Genomic DNA, 17369 nt, shown 5'->3' on the forward strand with positions numbered 1-17369 from the left:
GAGAGTGGGAGTCGGGGGGTGGGGGGTGGAGGAGGAGAGTGGGAGTCGGGGGGGGGTGGAGGAGGAGAGTGGGAGTCGGGGGGTGGGGGTGGAGGAGGAGAGTGGGAGTCGGGGGGTGGGGGTGGAGGAGGAGAGTGGGAGTCGGGGGGTGGGGGTGGAGGAGGAGAGTGGGAGTCGGGGGGTGGGGTGGAGGAGGAGAGTGGGAGTCGGGGGGTGGGGGTGGAGGAGGAGAGTGGGAGTCGGGGGGTGGGGGTGGAGGAGGAGAGTGGGAGTCGGGGGGAGGGGGGAGGAGGAGGAGAGTGGGAGTCGGGGGGTGGAGGAGGAGAGTGGGAGTCGGGGGGTGGGGGTGGGGGTGGAGGAGGAGAGTGGGAGTCGGGGGGAGGGGGGTGAGGGGGGAGGAGGAGGAGTGGGAGTCGGGGGGGGGGGGGAGGAGGAGAGTGGGAGTCGGGGGGGGGGGGAGGAGGAGAGTGGGAGTCGGGGGGGGGGGGGGAGGAGGAGAGTGGGAGTCGGGGGGTGGGGGGAGGAGGAGAGTGGGAGTCGGGGGGGGGGGGGGAGAGAGCGTGGGAGTCGGGGGGGGGCGGGGAGAGAGAGTGGGAGTCGGGGGGGGGGCGGGGAGAGAGAGTGGGAGTCGGGGGGGGGGGCGGGGAGAGAGCGTGGGAGTCGGGGGGGGGGCGGGGAGAGAGAGAGAGTGGGAGTCGGGGGGGAAGGTGGGAGTGGGGGGGTGGAGAGAGAGTGGGAGTCGGTGGGGGGCGAGGGGCGAGGAGAGTGGGAGTCGGGGGGGGGGAGGAGGAGAGGGGGCGGGGGGAGGAGGAGGAGAGTGGGAGTCGAGGGGGCGGGGGGAGGAGGAGGAGAGTGGGAGTCGGGGGCGGGGGGAGGAGGAGGAGAGTGGGAGTCGGGGGAGGAGGAGGAGGGTGGGAGTCGGGGGGGGGGTGGGGAGAGAGAGTGGGAGTCGGGGGGGGGGGGGGGGGAGGGGAGGAGAGAGAGTGGGAGTCGGGGGGAGAGAGTCTGAGTCGGGGGGGGGGGGGGGGAGAGAGAGTGTGAGTCGGGGGGGGGGGGAGAGAGAGTGGGAGTCGGGGGGAGGCGGGGGAGAGAGAGTGGGAGTCGGGGGGAGGCGGGGGAGAGAGAGTGGGAGTCGGGGGGGGGAGAGAGTGGGAGTCGGGGGGGCGGGGGGAGAGAGAGTGGGAGTCGGGGGGTGGGAAGAGAGTGGGAGTCGGGGGGGTGGGAAGAGAGTGGGAGTCGGGGGGTGGGAAGAGAGTGGGAGTCGGGGGGGGGGGGAAGAGAGTGGGAGGCGGGGAGAGAGTGGGAGGCGGGGGAGAGAGTGGGAGTCGGGGGGGGGGGGGCGCGGGGGAGAGAGTGGGAGTCGGGGGGGCGGGGGAGAGAGAGTGGGAGTCGGGGGGGCGGGCGGGGGAGAGAGAGTGGGGACGGGGGAGAGAGAGTGGGAGTCGGGGGGGGTGGGGGCGAGGAGAGTGGGTGTCGGGGGGGGGAAGGAGGAGAGGGGGCGGGGGAGGAGGAGGAGAGGGGGCGGGGGGAGGAGGAGAGTGGGAGTCGGGGGAGGAGGAGGAGAGTGGGAGTCGGGGGAGGGGGGAGAGGTGGGAGTCGGGGGAGAGGTGGGAGTTGGAGAGGGGGAGAGGTGGGAGTCGGCGGGGGGGGGGGAGACGAGGTGAGTGGGAGTCGGGGGGTGGGGGGGGGGGAAGAGAGTGGGAGTCGGGGGGGGGGTAGAGAGAGTGGGAGTCGGGGGGGGGGGTAGAGAGAGTGGGAGTCGGGGTAGGGGGGGGAGAGAGAGTGGGAGTCGGGGTAGGGGGGGGGGAGAGAGAGTGGGAGTCGGGGGGGGAGGGGAGAGAGTGGGAGTCGGGGGGGGGGGGGAGGGGAGAGAGTGGGAGTCGGGGGGGGGGGGTGGAGAGAGAGTGGGAGTCGGGGGGGGGAGGGGAGAGAGTGGGAGTCGGGGGGGGGGGGGGAGGGGAGAGAGTGGGAGTCGGGGGGGGGGTGGAGAGAGAGTGGGGGGGGGAGGAGAGTGGGGGGGGGGAGGGGAGAGAGTGGGGGGGGGAGAGGGAGAGAGTGGGGGGGGGGGAGAGAGTGGGAGTCGAGGGGGGGGGTGAAGAGAGAGTGGGAGTTGGGGGGGGGGGGGGGGCGGGGGAGAGAGAGAGTGGGAGTCGGGGGGGCGGGGCGGGGAGAGAGTGGGAGTCGGGGGGGGGGCGGGGAGAGAGTGGGAGTCGGGGGGGGGGGGCGGGGAGAGAGAGTGGGAGTAGGGGGGGGGCGGGAGAGAGAGTGGGAGTCGGGGGGTGGGGCGGGGGAGAGAGACTGGGGACGGGGGAGAGAGAGTGGGAGTCGGGGGGGTGGGTGGAGGAGGAGAGTGGGAGTCCGGGGGTGGGGGGGCGGGGAGGAGAGTGGGAGTCGGGGGGGGGGAGGAGGAGAGTGGGAGTCGGGGGGGGGGGGGGAGGAGGAGAGTGGGAGTCGGGGGTGGGGGTGGAGGAGGAGAGTGGGAGTCGGGGGGTGGGGGTGGAGGAGGAGAGTGGGAGTCGGGGGGTGGGGGTGGAGGAGGAGAGTGGGAGTCGGGGGGTGGAGGAGGAGAGTGGGAGTCGGGGGGTGGGGGTGGGGGTGGAGGAGGAGAGTGGGAGTCGGGGGGAGGGGGGAGGAGGAGGAGGAGAGTGGGAGTCGGGGGGTGGGGGAGGAGAGTGGGAGTCGGGGGGTGGGGTGGGGGTGGAGGAGGAGAGTGGGAGTCGGGGGGAGGGGGGAGGAGGAGGAGGAGAGTGGGAGTCGGGGGGTGGGGGGAGGAGGAGAGTGGGAGTCGGGTGGGGGGAGGAGGAGAGTGGGAGTCGGGGGGGGGGGGGAGGAGGAGAGTGGGAGTCGGGGGGGGGGGGGAGGAGGAGAGTGGGAGTCGGGGGGGGGGGGCGGAGGAGGAGAGTGGGAGTCGGGGGGGTGGGGGGAGGAGGAGAGTGGAGTCGGGGGGTGGGGGGAGGTGGAGAGTGGGAGTCGGGGGGGGGGGGGGGAGGAGGAGGAGAGTGGGAGTCGGGGGGGGGGGGGAGGAGGAGAGTGGGAGTCGGGGGGGGGGGCGGAGGAGGAGAGTGGGAGTCGTGGGGGGGGAGGAGGAGGAGAGTGGGAGTCGGGGGGGGGGGAAGGGGAGAGTGGGAGTCGGGGGGGGGGGGGAGGAGGAAGAGTTGGGGGGGAGTGGGAATCGGTGGGGGGGGGTGTGGGAATCGGTGGGGGGGGGGGGAGTGGGAATCGGTGGCAGGGGGGGAAGAGTGGGAGGAGGGGGGGAAAGAGTGGGAGGGGGGTTGGGGTGAAGAGTGGGAGTCGGGGGGGAGGAGAGTGGGAGTGGGGGGAGGGGAGAGTGGGGGGAGGGGGGGGGCGAAGAGTGGAGGGAGGAGTGGGAGTCGGGGGGAGGGGAGGGGAGGAGAGTATGAGGCGGGGTGGGGGAGTGGAGTGGGAGGAGGGTGGGGGGGCTGTCGGGTCGGGAGGGGGAGAGAGCGGAGGGGGGGTGTCGTGTTGGGTCCGGTCCGAAGGCGGGAAACGGGAGTCGGGTCGGGAGGTAGGAGGAGCCTTATTCACGCAGCCCCAGTGAGGCCATTCTTGCAGGGCTAGGGGCTGCGTGCTTCGGCCCCTCCCACACAGTTTTGGGCGCCTGGAGCTACTGCACATGCACGCCCACTGTAGCGCGCATGTGCCGAGGTCCTGGCACTGTTTTCAGCGCAGGGACCTGGCTCCGCCCCCTCCAGCTCCTGCTGCGCTGCGCGAGCTGCAAACGACCTGCAGGGAGCTGGAGAATCTGGAAGTTTTTTTTCGGCGCACCTTGTGGCGCGAAAAACGGGCGTCCAGGTCAGGACTGCGCCGTTATAGGCGCGGCTCGAAACTTGGGCCCAACATGTGCAGATTTGCAGTAGATAGAAGCTTAATTGTCCATCATAAGATAGAAAATTACAGTCACATCGCTACCCTAAATTGGAATGTAAATCAATCGGACACAGGATCCCTGAATAATACTTGGAGAAAAAAAATGAACAGAACAACGCATTTAGTCAAGAAGATCAGACAATTAAAATTATATTCCGACAAAACCACAACATTTCTGTATTGAATTGAACAAGTTAAGCCCCCCCCCCTCCTCCCTGCATAATTGACTAGGACAGTAATACCTCAATATGTATCAGCATAAGACATTCCATTTTATGTGAATGAACCTGATCTTCAACCCCATATGTGCTATGAAAGAAATCAATACTGTCATTCACCATAGGCAAAAATGCACAATTTTTGTCACACAGGTGTCCAGGATGCATCCTGTTGTTTTTAAGTGTAGGAATATATTATATGCCGAACACTGTGGGAACCAGTTGGGAAATAAAGTGGCATTACAAGGAACAATTCAATGACTTTCACTTTGCCGGTGATGTTATCTTGGCATGAATACAAAACATCATATGTGCAAAAACTGACAGTACAGAATATAAGTGCCAGGTTGTTAATGAGAAGGTCAATGTGATAGAAATCACATGGCAGTGTTGTAAAATTTTGCAGTGACGCACAAGAGGTTGTGAAAATATATTGGCAGTTGCATGATAAATAACTAAATATAGAAGTTGATGTTTGCTTTGTGAGGGTGACTGCTTTTATATATTTGGAGAATATGAAACCAATAGCATGGATTTTAACTACCGGGCAGAAATCTGAGCCATCGAACATCCCATCCTGGAGGCTACATAGGAGGCCTAGCCGATTTTGCAGGGCCCATTAACATCTCGCCGACCAGCTGCTCACCTGAAAAGGACGTAAAGATGTAGTTGGCTGACTACTGGCAGGTGAATATCAGGCAGCCTGCAGGTTGCCCACTGGCACTCAGTAAGTCACAGAGGGGAGTTCGGCAGGGTTCTGTTGTCGGAAGAGGACTGAGAGCCTGGCACCTAGAGGCCCAGATTCTTGTGGGTCCTGGGGGAAGCATTCCTGCTCTAGAACTCTTTCCTCAAAAAGCTGTTGAGGCTAGGTCAGTTGAAAGTTACAAAACTGAGTTTGATTTTTGTTAAGTATGGAACGGATATGGAATCAAGGTGGGTAAATGGATTGGTAAAGATCAGCCATGATCTAATTGCATGGCGGAACAGGTTTGAAGGACTGAACAGCCTACTCCTGTTCCTATGCTCCTCCTGGCACCACATTGCGAAGTAATTTTCTTATCTTTTGGGACCTCTGCTGGATGTCCAGCAGCTTCCACTGGTTGGTTGGCCAGTAGGATGTTAAAATTGTCTCGGGGTTCTATCAGAACGACGTGGCCTCAATTCGCATATATTGCTGAGACGTCGCCTGACTCGGATGGACTCCTCAACTGCCGCGGGGTGATATTGGAGCGGGAAAAACAGCTCCATCTTAACTCCTGTTCCACCTGGTTTCTGCAGGACAAGGTGACTTGCTCTAATTTGGGTTAAACAGGGACAACGGAGATTGGCCAAACATATTCTTGTCTGATAACAGGTAGAATGAAGATGGTCCAAAGGGACAGTGAAAGATTGAACGATGGGCTGATTACAACAGGACCTGTGAATGGAGTTGAGCTGATATATGGCATAAAGGATGTTGCCAATACTAGTGTTATGTCCTTAGGACACAGAATACTGTAATTTATCCATCTGTAGATGACTCAACCCCTTCGAAATGCATTTGTAAGAGAAACTGGGCTCAAAATTGCCCAGGAGTTGCTCCGTTTTTTCTTTGAGCAACTTGATTTTTCTGGAGTATCTTAAAAATCTCCATTTTGTACATTCAATTTGCGCCAGTGTAAGTGAGTTAGTTAGGATTTTTTTTAGTTTAGTTTAGTTTTTTTCAAAAGGGGGAGTTATCAGCCATCTACTCCCATTTTGGCCATTTAGGCCACCTTGGACAATCAGCTAATAGTTACTCCAAACTAGGCCAGTGTATGTGGCCACACAGAAAACCCTTGCAGTGAGTTAAGAAATCAGCGTAGGTAGGTACTACTGACTTGGCTAAAGAATGTGAATAGGATCACACAGCTATACAGGACATCATATGACAAACTTCGCGAAGTTAATTTACTATACAACAGAAGCATTAATGGAAGCTTAAAGTACAAAAATAAAATAAGCAGAGACAAAAGATATTTACATAATTTTTTCAAAATATCCAAATAAAAAATAAAAGTACCTCCTCGTAATTCTTATGTTCTTATGTAGGAAAGTATTTTCATCAACAGGGTTAAGGAAAGTCTTGAGTAAGCTCATTAAAATTATTCGCTACACAGTTATCACTTTTCCCCCCTCCCCAGCCACCCCCAGACCTAAACTCCTCTCCCCTCTCTCCTCCCACCCCCTCATTTCCTGCCAGATCAAACCTCTCCCCGCACCAACCTGTTTGTTGTAGCCTTAGCCCGGGAAGGCAGTGGGCCGGCCTGTGTGACTGGCCACTCGGCCTGGGATGGGGCAGGGGGCGCATTAGGTCCCACGCTGCAGCACGCATCATTGGCAGGAGTTACTGCGCATGCGCGAAAGCTCTAATGTGCATGCGGACAGCTGCCAGAACTGTTTTTCGTGCAGGGCCCTAGCTCCGCCCCCCCCCCCCCCCCAAATCGACTGGCCACACTACATGAGGACCTGGGAGAGGCTGGACAGCGTGCAAAGTCGGGAGGATTTTTTCCAGCGCACTTCTCATCCTAGAAAAGCGGAACAAGTAGGATGAGTGTGCCGAAAAATGGCAGGAGCCAAATTTGAGCCCATTAAGCTGCAATTGAGGAAGTATTCTATGGTTGTATACATTTCTATAAATCTGCATGAAAGAAAATGCTGAAAACAGATTTAAGATATAGCAACTATATCAAAAGTTCAAGTACAAGGCAAGGGAATACTTAATAAATGGTAGGACACTGAAGTGTAGAGGAACAGATGGACCTTGAAATGCATGTCCACAGATCCCTGAAGGTAGCAGAACAGGGAGATAAGGTGGTTAAGGAGGCATAGGAGATACTTGCCTTTATTAGCTGAGGCATAGAATATAAAAGCAGGGAGGTTACACTTGAACTTTATAAAACACTTGTTAGGCCACAGCTCGAGTAAGTGTGCAGTTCTGGTCACCACATTACAGGAAAGATGTGATTGCACTAGAGAGGTTACAGAGGAGATTTACGAGGATGTTGCCTGGACCAGAGAATTTTAGCTACGAGGAAAGATTCGAATGGCTGGCTTTGGCTTCTTTGGAACAGAGGAGGCTGAGGGGAGACCTTATTGAGGTGCATAAAATTATGAGGGGCCGAGATAGAGTGGATAGGAAGGATCTATTTCCCTTAAGAGGTGTCAACAACCAGGGGGCATAGATTTAAAGTGATTGAGAGGAGGTTTAGAGGGGATTTGAGGGGAAATGTTTTCACTCGGGGTGGTGGGGTCTGGATCTCGCTGCCTGAAAGGGTGGTAGAGAGGTAGAAGCCCTCGCCATATTTTAAAAAGTACTTGAATATACAGTTGAAGTGCCGTAACTTACAAGGCTACAGACCAAGAGCTGGAAAGTGGGATTCAGCTGGATAGCTCTTTGTTGGCTGGTACGAACACGATGGGCTGAATGGCCTCCTTCTGTGCTGTAAATTTCTATGCTTCTATGATCTAATTCAATTCTGAAACCGTAAAAATTATTGAATAATTCTCCTAAGTTTAGTTTTTTGCATTTTTTTCTGTTTAATTACATAATCACAGAGAATATAGATTTGAATCCCAGCCAACATTTTGACACGTCACATCTAATGCGAGTTTATAATTTCTTACTCATCTGTACAAATGTAATGATCCAATAAGAGAGAAGCTGGTATTTTGACCCCTGGCCAGGGGTTGAGAAGCTTTATTACTGGTTTGTTTTGGTGAAGGTGACCTCCTGTGAACTGATTTTTTTTGCAGCTGGGATTCAGTAAGAGCTGTTGCGGCTGAAATTAAATGTTAGTGTGAATGAACACGCTATGAAATAAGGCCAATAAATCCAAATGATACTTAAAACGGGGATGTTAAAATCTACTGAACACATGCTCTAAAACCTGAATATATTTTCAAGCGAATAAGGATCAATTCAACAGTTGTCTCTGGAGACTGAAACAATGTGCAGTCAAAGTTACCGTACCCTTGCTGCTTTCACAGCTGTTTCACTGCAGGCCAACTCATTAATATAAATTTATTTTCTAGGAACATTTTGCAATCTTTGTACCTTTGAGATTGTGATTACAATATTCAGATGAACTGATGTGTAAACATATCTCGCTTGTACTCATGTGTCATAGGATTGAATGTCATTGGAAATAATCAAGGGCATTGGGATTTTGTTTTTTAGCTGACTGCCGGAAGCAGCTAATAGCAAAGTAGTAGCATTATTCTCCTGAGCAATGATAGTGGTGGTCTTGGGGGGGGGTGGGGGGGAGGGCAGAGGGCATGGCATGCATTTGATTTTGTATTTAAAGTCTATTTTGATATTCATATTCATTTGCTACCCATGTAGGTCCTATATTCTCCTTCTGTGAATCATCCTCCTCATCCCCATTATCCATATAGTGGTTCTTTGCTCTTCTGAAAAAAAAGCTGATATATCATCTTCGCGCTGTGTACCTCTGAACTTACACCTGCGTTCTGGCATTTCTCTCCGTTTTCTTTACTCACTATTGTAACCATTCTAATCTATCTGTATCAGTTGGTATTGCTCGAAACATCCCTCTCTTGTCCCGCAGCTTTTACTAAGTCATGTTACTCCTTTTCTCTCTTTCCTATATCTTCACTCTGGTAAAATCAGACTTGTTGCACAGTCCCCCATTCCAATTTAATTCTTTCCCAGGACCTTCAGATTGTGGGGATACCTTGTCTCCCTTGGGTCTCCCCTAACAATATTCAGGACTTCGATCGGTACCTTTAATTTATTTATTTGATTACTTTCTCTCCGTCCTTCCAACCGTGATGGTGTCTATGTAAGTTCCTATTCCTTTAAATTGCTGGGATATCATATTTGCTTAAAACAAGTAATGTGCAATTTTAAAATATATGGAGGAGTGTAAGATGTGCAGACTAACTAAACTCTGACTTTGAGCAGAGAGATGATGAAGGGAAAAAAGTTACATGAAATCATCACATAAATTACATGGATTCCATGTTGTTTCAATTTAATTTCCAGTTGAGCTTTTCATTATTGGTGAATTTTAAAATAAGATGTCTTGTGGCAGTAACAGAGAGGTATATTTCAGGATTCTCAATATTGGCTTCTCTCTTGAGCTTAATGTGAGGGTGATTGCTTTTTCTCAGGATTCAGATGTGAGGGAGACTCCAGATGAACTCGAGGAAGATGAGAATCCCTATGAACTTCTCCTGACCGCGGAAACAAAGAAGCTAACCACTTTGGACGTGTCCCAACATAAAGCAGAGACTACAGGTATTGTGTTGATATTTGTACATTATATAGAGGAAAAGGCGTTTAATGTTAATCTGTAAGCGCCACTTCTGAAATTAACTTGGGAATTGAAAATGGTTGGCTTATGAAGCTTGGTGTGTTCCTAAAGATGGTGGCTGAATTCTGGCTGTAAAGCTTAATTCATTTTTATGCTATCACAGTTTTAAAACCACTATGTATCAATAGGCTATTGATGGGATATTAGGATAGACACCACACTCTTTTTGTTTCTGTCGATGATTACTAATTTACAATTATCTCTACATATGGGGAAAACAATTCCTGTAATATTCAGGAACGCTCCAAAATATGGAACACATGACTTGAAGTTCAAAGGTATGCTTAGATTGCTACAACTCCCAACAAAATGCTAATGCACAAAAAGACAGAATTATATATTTGCATTGAGCTTCAATTTTAATATGGAGGCTATTTTACCTTTTGGAATGAGAGTATGTAAATGATGATCACTGTTCAGAAATCATTAAAGAAGGTATTTTCCTGAAATGAACTTTCCACATGAATATATGGTTACAGATGTGATACGACAGCATAACATTTTGTTCCTGTGTCATGCAAGGTTGATGGTTTGCATTGGGGAGTAACTGACAAATAGATAAAGATGAGAAAATTCTGATGGAGACTAGTCATGTTATCTAGAATCAATAGTAATTTATATACCAAATTAAACACATTATTCATGTGAGACTAGCTCATGCCGTGTCGTTTAATATTATGATTTATTGTGTTGTCCGCATCTCTTGTCACATGTACCAGATGCTGCCTTTTCTAGACACCACTATTGGGTTCACATTTATTCAGTACGTACATAAAAATAGCCGCTGGCCATCATGAATTTAAGCATTTGTGTATTTTCTCAGCTTTCAAAATGAAACAAAAGATCTTGAAAAATAAAAAAATAAATATATTGTTGAATATCGGGAGATAGCATTCATTGAGCCCTGTCATCATAACAACATTGATTATGGCATGGATTATAAATCTGCCGATAAATTGCTTCACATACAAGTTTCGCAGGAAAATTAACTCCCCATCCTTTCCAGCATTTTAACATTTGAGTATGAACTTCTGTATATCTGCATACAGCACACCTCAAGTCCTTCTATAGCCAAAAAAATGAAGTCCTACTTTTTTCATTGGCTAACTAACTTTTATACATTCTGATTTGCTGAAAAGTAGGTCTCATAGAAACTCACAGAAAAGCAACTCTGAAAGGCTGGAATTTCTACCAATTGCATTGCTGAATTTGTTTCTTTTTTTAAGTGGCTGCAGCTGCTATTTTATTTATGGTTGAGATGAATAGAGAGCCAGTGAATGACCGTTACCACTCAACACGCAAAAAAGATTTAATTATTCAACCTACAATCGCTAAAGTCATCCATAGAATTCCCTGTATAATATTCCACATTCAAACAATGCAGATTACTTCCACAGGTCCACCTGTGTCTTGGATGCCTAGGATTCTAGATTCCAACTTCAATTTTTAAACAGGGCTGTTTTGCCCGTTTCTTTTCCTAACAATGCAGCCCAATTGCACATGCATGCCTGATGTTTCAAAACTCCTTCAGTACCTGCTCAGACTCCTGGTCCCCCATTCTGCCTATCCAGACTGTTGCAGTTCTTGTTCCTCACCTGCTTGACCACACGGCCAGTCTTCCCATTTACACAATTCTGATCCCTTCCTGCACACCACCACAATTGAAATGCAGAGTGTGGAGGGGAGGGGGGAGTGGGGTAAGAAAACTGTGACTGGAGGCAAGCATGAACTGCGAAAGCACACCACCGAGAGAGAGGAGCAAGGCAAAACTCAGTAGAGGAGGGAAAAGTAAACAGCCAGGAAGGGACTTGTAACACATTGAACAAGAAGGAAATAGATTCTAAATATTATCAGGTTAGTCAGAAGGCCAGGAAGTTGCTAATGCTACTGCGAGCCGTGCACATTCTGCCCTACCCCATTTCCCCATGTACCATGAGCAAGGCTACACGTGATTGGCTAGTTTGTAAAGTACATAGAATCCATCCAGCCTTCCTAATGTTTCAAACCAGGCTCCCATGGATTAAGATGTTTTCAAAGACTAGGGGGTCAAGTTTCGGTCTGAGTTGCTCCAATTTTTTTTGAGCAACTGGTTTAGAATGAAGTATCTTAGAAATTGCAATTCTCGGCATTTAGTTTGCTCCAGTTCTAGTCAGTTAGAACAGTTTCATTTTGGAACAGCTTTTTTTTTTTCAAAAGCGGCCTTGTCCGACCACTTACGCCAGTTTAGGCAGTGAAAACTTACTCCAAACTAACTTAGAATGGAGTAAGTGTAGATTTGTGTACACTCAGAAAAACCTTGCCTACACTTTAGAAATCAGGTGTAGATTACAAATCAGGCGTAGGGAATGAGGTGGGGAGGGGGGGAAAGGGAAGTAATTACATTTTACAAGCATTCAACAGTATTACTTATACAAATAAAGAGCCAATCTGAATAAAAAATTATAAACAAAGCAAATACAAAAATATTGAATATTCCTACCTGTGTGAAGCAGCAGCAGCCTTCGAGCTGCGGTGCTTCAGGCAGGCCTTCCGTGTATTTAAGAGGGGCGGCGTCAGTGACTCGACGGCAGCCCAACAACGGCAGCAAGCAGCCTTCGAGCTGCGGTGCTTCAGGCAGGCCTTCCTTCCATGTAGGAGAGGGGGCGTCGTCAGTGGCTCGACGGCAGCCAAAGACACAGCAAGCAGCCTTCGAGCTGCGAGGGTAACTGAGGCCATTCGGCCACGGGATAGGGGCGGCGGCAGTGGCTGACGGCAGCCCGAAGACACAGCAAGCAGTCTTCGAGCTGCGAGGGAGGCTGAGGCTATTCGGCCATGGGATAGGGGCGGCGGCAGTGGCTGATGGCGATCGAAGACACAGCAAGCAGCCTTCGAGCTGCGAGGGAGGCTGAGGCCATTCGGCCACGGGACAGGGAGAGGCGGCCAGATAGCCAGTTTGAAACTTAAATTTGTAATTGCAGAATGGGTGCTGCATTGTCAACACCACGGATTATGCAATGGTTCGCCAGCAATTCACTGCATAGGAGAGAATTGATTAGAGCTCACCGCACCAGGAACGTCATAGCCCATAGGCTGATGGGCAGGAGACCTTACCCACGTCGGCAATATCGAGCCAGACGCTCGTACCTGGACATGAGCAAGGCTGATTGTGTCAAAAGGCTGCATTTCCGCAGAGAAGTTGTCGTTGAGATCTGTGATATGCTGAGAGCAGATTTGCAGCCCAGAAGCAGAACGCCAACTGCCTTGTCTGTTGAAGTGAAGGTAACAGCTGCACTTGCCTTCTATGCCTCGGGATCATTTCAGTCTACAACTGGAGATGTGTGCGCCATCTCTCAACGTGCAATACATGCCTGCGTTTGGAGGAATGACTATCAATTTCCCAGTGACCTCACAAGCGATCCATGAAAGGGCTGTGGGCTTCTTCAGGATTGCTGACTTCCCAAAGGTACAGGGCTGCATTGATTGTACCCACATAGCCTTGCGAGCACCTGTGGAGGATTCCGAGCAGTACAGGAATAGAAAAGGTTTCCACTCCATCAATGTGTGACGACAAGCAGCGCATCATGTCAGTCGATGCGAGATACCTTGGCAGCACCCATGATGCGTTCATCCTACACGACAGCGTTATATCTGACATGTTTGAGCAGCAGCCAGAAGGGCAGAGCTGGCTACTGGGAGACAAAGGGTACGGCCTGACCACCTGGCTCATGATGCCCCTACGCGTGACACGGACAAAAGCTGACCGTCAATACAACATGGTGCACATTGCAACACGCAGCATCATTGAGAGGACCATTGGCATATTGAAACAGCGTTTCCGATGCCTGGACCATTCCGGAGACAACTTGCAATACTCTCCTCAGATTGTCGGTCACTTCACTTCTTTGTGCTGCATGCTCCATAACTTAGCCATCATGAGGCAGCAGGAGCGGGTAATGGAACCAGAAGACCCACGTGAGGGTCCAGTGCCTGATAGTATTTTGGAAGAGCAGGATGTGGATGATGACGACGATCATGAAAGCATACAAGTGCCTGATGCCGGAGCACGAGGTCGGAGGAGGGCCACCCATCGTGCCCTTTAAAGATTGCTCGAGCCCTGCGCCAGCAGCTCATCCGTGAACACTTCAATTACTGATGCCTGAGGGCTCTGCGACCACTGTTGCGCATGGACATGTTTATTCTTTGGAGTTGTTCCTACGTTGTGTTGTGTTAATGGAAGATGAATCAGTTTTAATGAAAAAATATTTTATTGAAAAGTTAATGTCACTAATAAAATATTTGTTGTATCAAACTTTACTTTTTAATATGACTTGAAGATCACTTAAAAACTTTAAGATCACTTATAAACTTGTAAAGTTACAGAACAATTTCAATGTGAAAAATCTTACACTCTTAAGATCACTTAGACTTCAGGATCACTTTTTAGGTGCAAAATTAAATAAGATACAAAATGTGAGCGTTTACACGATAAGATCGCTCAAAAACCCTAAGTTATAAGTTGTAAAGTTACAAAACTTACAAAACAATTTCAATTTGAAAAACGCTACTACAGCTACATCAAGAACAAGAACAAAAGCAGCAAAGAAAGGCTGCAACCATGTCTCATCCACATCTCAGTGAATGTTCACTTCTTCATGGGGGTGTGATTTGATTGGCGGGGCTGTGTGGCCTTATTGCACCTTACACTCTACTTCCATGAGGGCCTGTGCCGTCGATTGCACTCCCTCGGACATTCTCTCCCTAAGTTCCCGTGTCATTACTGCTATTTCTCCCGTCAGGACCGTCAGCTCTTCCTTCACCCACTGCACTGACGCTACCGATGAGTGATCGGGTAAGCTCATTGGTCTCCATACCCAATGCCACAACCTGAGCCGCATCTGTTGCACGCTGCATCTCAGGAGAGCGTGTCTCCAATCTCCTTCTCCTCTGCCTCGTGGCACCACTGCACTGGAAGGCACGGATGGTGGGACGCTCGGTGTTCCAGACGACAGCACTCGAGTGCGAGCCATGGGCTGGGATGGTGGGTGAATGGGTGTAAACTGCTCCATTATATCACCAGCACCACTGGGACCCGCAACGTCTGAATCAAGACCATGGAAGGTGGAACCAGAACCTATGCAAGGGGTTGAAACTCTGATGCCCCTTAATGGGAGCTCATGAACATTAATTTGGAAGCTCTCCCCTGTAGACATTTCAGTCATCGCTGCCATCATCCAATCTGAATCGTCCGCATCTGGTTGTATTGGTTTTTGTTCTGTATCTTCAGGATCATCATCTTCTTCATCTTCATCTTCATCTTCGATCAGAACAGTCAAATGTTTAACAGCAAGGGAGGGGGCAGGATGGGTGGCATGAGTACTCTCACACATAGCAGGCCAGGCAGCAGGTTGATTTTGAAGGGCCACGATGCATTATCAGGACTTGCCCTCTTCCTCTCGTGCGGGCCCAGCTTGTGCTGTACTGATTGCTTTTCTCCATGTACGACTCATCATAGCAGCTACCCTCCTGTTCAAGTTGCTTCCCTTTTGTTGTGGGCCAATTTCTTCTGCAAAGAGTAAAATATAACTTTTTACTGAGTGCGTCTTTCTGCGGGGTGGGACATGCAGATAGTCACGTTACAATTACGATTACATTAAAAAATGAAAATATTACTTACACCAGCAACTTGACCAAGGTCGTGCAATTTCTTTTTACACTGGTTCCAAATCTCATGGTATGCACCATTGCGCAGTAATCTTTTGGAACTTGGTTCCAACGTTTCTTCTTTTCTTTAGGTGGCACTTTGATGCGAGTTCTGTTGCTGGTATCTAGCTTCTGCCATCTCTGCTCAATGACGTTGACTAATATCTCCCCTTCCTCATGCAAGAAATTCTTTGTTCTTGGTGGACGTTGTTCCATTGCTGTATTGAATTGACACTCTTATTTTCAAAACACACAGTCCTTAATTTGCATGCACCTATGCAGCACCTGCTCTGGAAGTTTAGCAGCGAAAAGCAGCACTTACTGATTTCAGCAGGTGATTTATTCAACAGTGCTGCTAAAAGCACTCCTTCAGACACCAAAAAATCACCAAAATTCAATCCCAAGCCTTTCCAAAGGTCCACGAGACAAATCAGCACTTTTCTTTAAGCTCCTTTAAAAATGGCCGAGTGCCAATGTTTCTGGGCTACTGCGCGCTCCAACGCGCCCGCGCAGGGCTGTCGGCACGACGTTCCCTCATTTGACTTAGCCCCCCCCCCCCCCCCCCTCCACTTGCAGAATCGGCACGACTCTGTGGCTCCGCCCCCCACTGCTGTCTGTGCGCCGCGCCGAGCTCCCAGGGACCAGCAAGGAGCCCGAGAATTACGAGGTAGATTTTCGTCATGCTCTTCGGCGCGATAAACGGGCGTCCATGTCGGGGCTGCGCCGTTCTAGGCGCGGCCCGAAACTTGACCCCTAGGATTCCAGCCTTAGATGGAGATGGAAGTGGTTGAAGTCCTCAAGCTGCGTTCTCCCTTCCCATCTCTCTTCCCCAGGAAAAAATAATATTGATATAATTAGCATCTGAACAGGAATTCCTTTACTTTGTCACTAGATTTACTAGCGCATGTTGGTCCATTTAAAAAGAAACATTTAAGAATCTTGTTTTTGCAGAAGTTTGTCTGCTGAAAATTATTGTATTATATGTGGTTTTGTTGTGGTTAGTTAAAAAATTGAAGTTATATGCACAATTCTTTCCCTAAGTATCTTTACTGAGATTCTTTTCTGAAAAATTGATTTACAGGAGACTGAAGGATCGTAAAATGATTTTAAAAAATCATTTAGATAAAAATTTCTTTGAAAATTGAAAGTCTTTTATTTTCAGTTGTCATAATGCATCTCCGTTAAACATAAAGTTTAGATCCTGTAAAAGGAACTAATCCAACTGCATCTTTTCTTTGTTTCTTGTACTGCTTGCTGAATCAGGTTATTCAATTTTCTTGGCTTAAAGTCATCTAGTCGTTCCATCCAGGTTTTGGGCAAAATGCCCTCTGTAGCCATATTGATACAATCCACAATTACAGCAATAGAATGAAAGGATGTAATTTAGCGTGAACAGGCAGTAGAAACAGTATGGGTAAATCTAAGGAACAGTAAAGGACGAAGGACTCTGGTGGGAGTTGTCAACAAATCTCCTGACAGTGATGTAGGGGCGGAGGCGGGTGTAAAAATACAGAGATCAGGGTGGCATGTATCAGAAACAATGTGGTTATAATAGGAGATTTTAATTTTCACACAGACTGGGAGAAGCAAACTGGCTCAAGTAGTAAAGGCTTTGAATTTTTTAAATGTATTTGGGACAGTTTTTTTTTTAAGAACAGTATGTTTTAGAACTGCCTGGGATAGGCTATACTCAATTTAGTGATGAATAATGGACCAAAAATAGATAACAGTCTGACGTAAGGAAACATCTTGTGAATATAATGCCATTGCATTTGATATTAGGTTTGAAGAGGGAGAAGCAAGAGTCACAAAGCAAGCTTTTAAATTTATCTAAGGCAAACTTCAAATAGATGGGTAATAAATTGACCACTGTAAAATGGGTGTGTTAAAATGTGGGAAGTATTCAAATATGTTCTGGTGCAATACAAAACCAGTACATAGCCCTAAAAGGTAAAAACTCCACTTGTGGAAAACAAATTTGCATGGGATATCTAATAGTAAAAGTTTTTATATTAAAAGAAAAAGTCGTGAGGGGGATGTGAGCTCATTAAAGACAGACACAAGTGTGACTATGATCTGTGTTCACAGTAGAGGAAGAGGACAAAATACTAGTGGTATAAGTGAACAGAAAAACTTACTGGCCCGGAATTTGCATTTGCTGTCATCCCGCCTTTGAAACTGACTGCAACTTTGGGATTTGGCGCATGTGCAGGCGCATGCTGAAATC

At 49.5% G+C, this 17369-nt stretch overlaps 1 protein-coding gene across 3 annotated transcripts in view; it reads left to right on the forward strand.

Annotated features, from left to right (window-relative positions):
• Positions 1 to 17369, forward strand: part of LOC139227820 (ankyrin repeat and SAM domain-containing protein 1A-like) — a 482026-nt gene that overhangs the window by 192347 nt on the left and 272310 nt on the right. For all 3 annotated transcript variants that reach the window (XM_070858888.1, XM_070858889.1, XM_070858890.1), the window contains exon 9: positions 9261 to 9387. In XM_070858888.1, the coding sequence (XP_070714989.1) occupies positions 9261 to 9387 (127 nt within the window). The remainder of the gene's footprint in view (positions 1 to 9260; positions 9388 to 17369) is intronic.

Source organism: Pristiophorus japonicus, chromosome 17, assembly GCF_044704955.1.
Source record: "Pristiophorus japonicus isolate sPriJap1 chromosome 17, sPriJap1.hap1, whole genome shotgun sequence".
Taxonomy (NCBI): Eukaryota; Metazoa; Chordata; class Chondrichthyes; family Pristiophoridae; genus Pristiophorus; species Pristiophorus japonicus.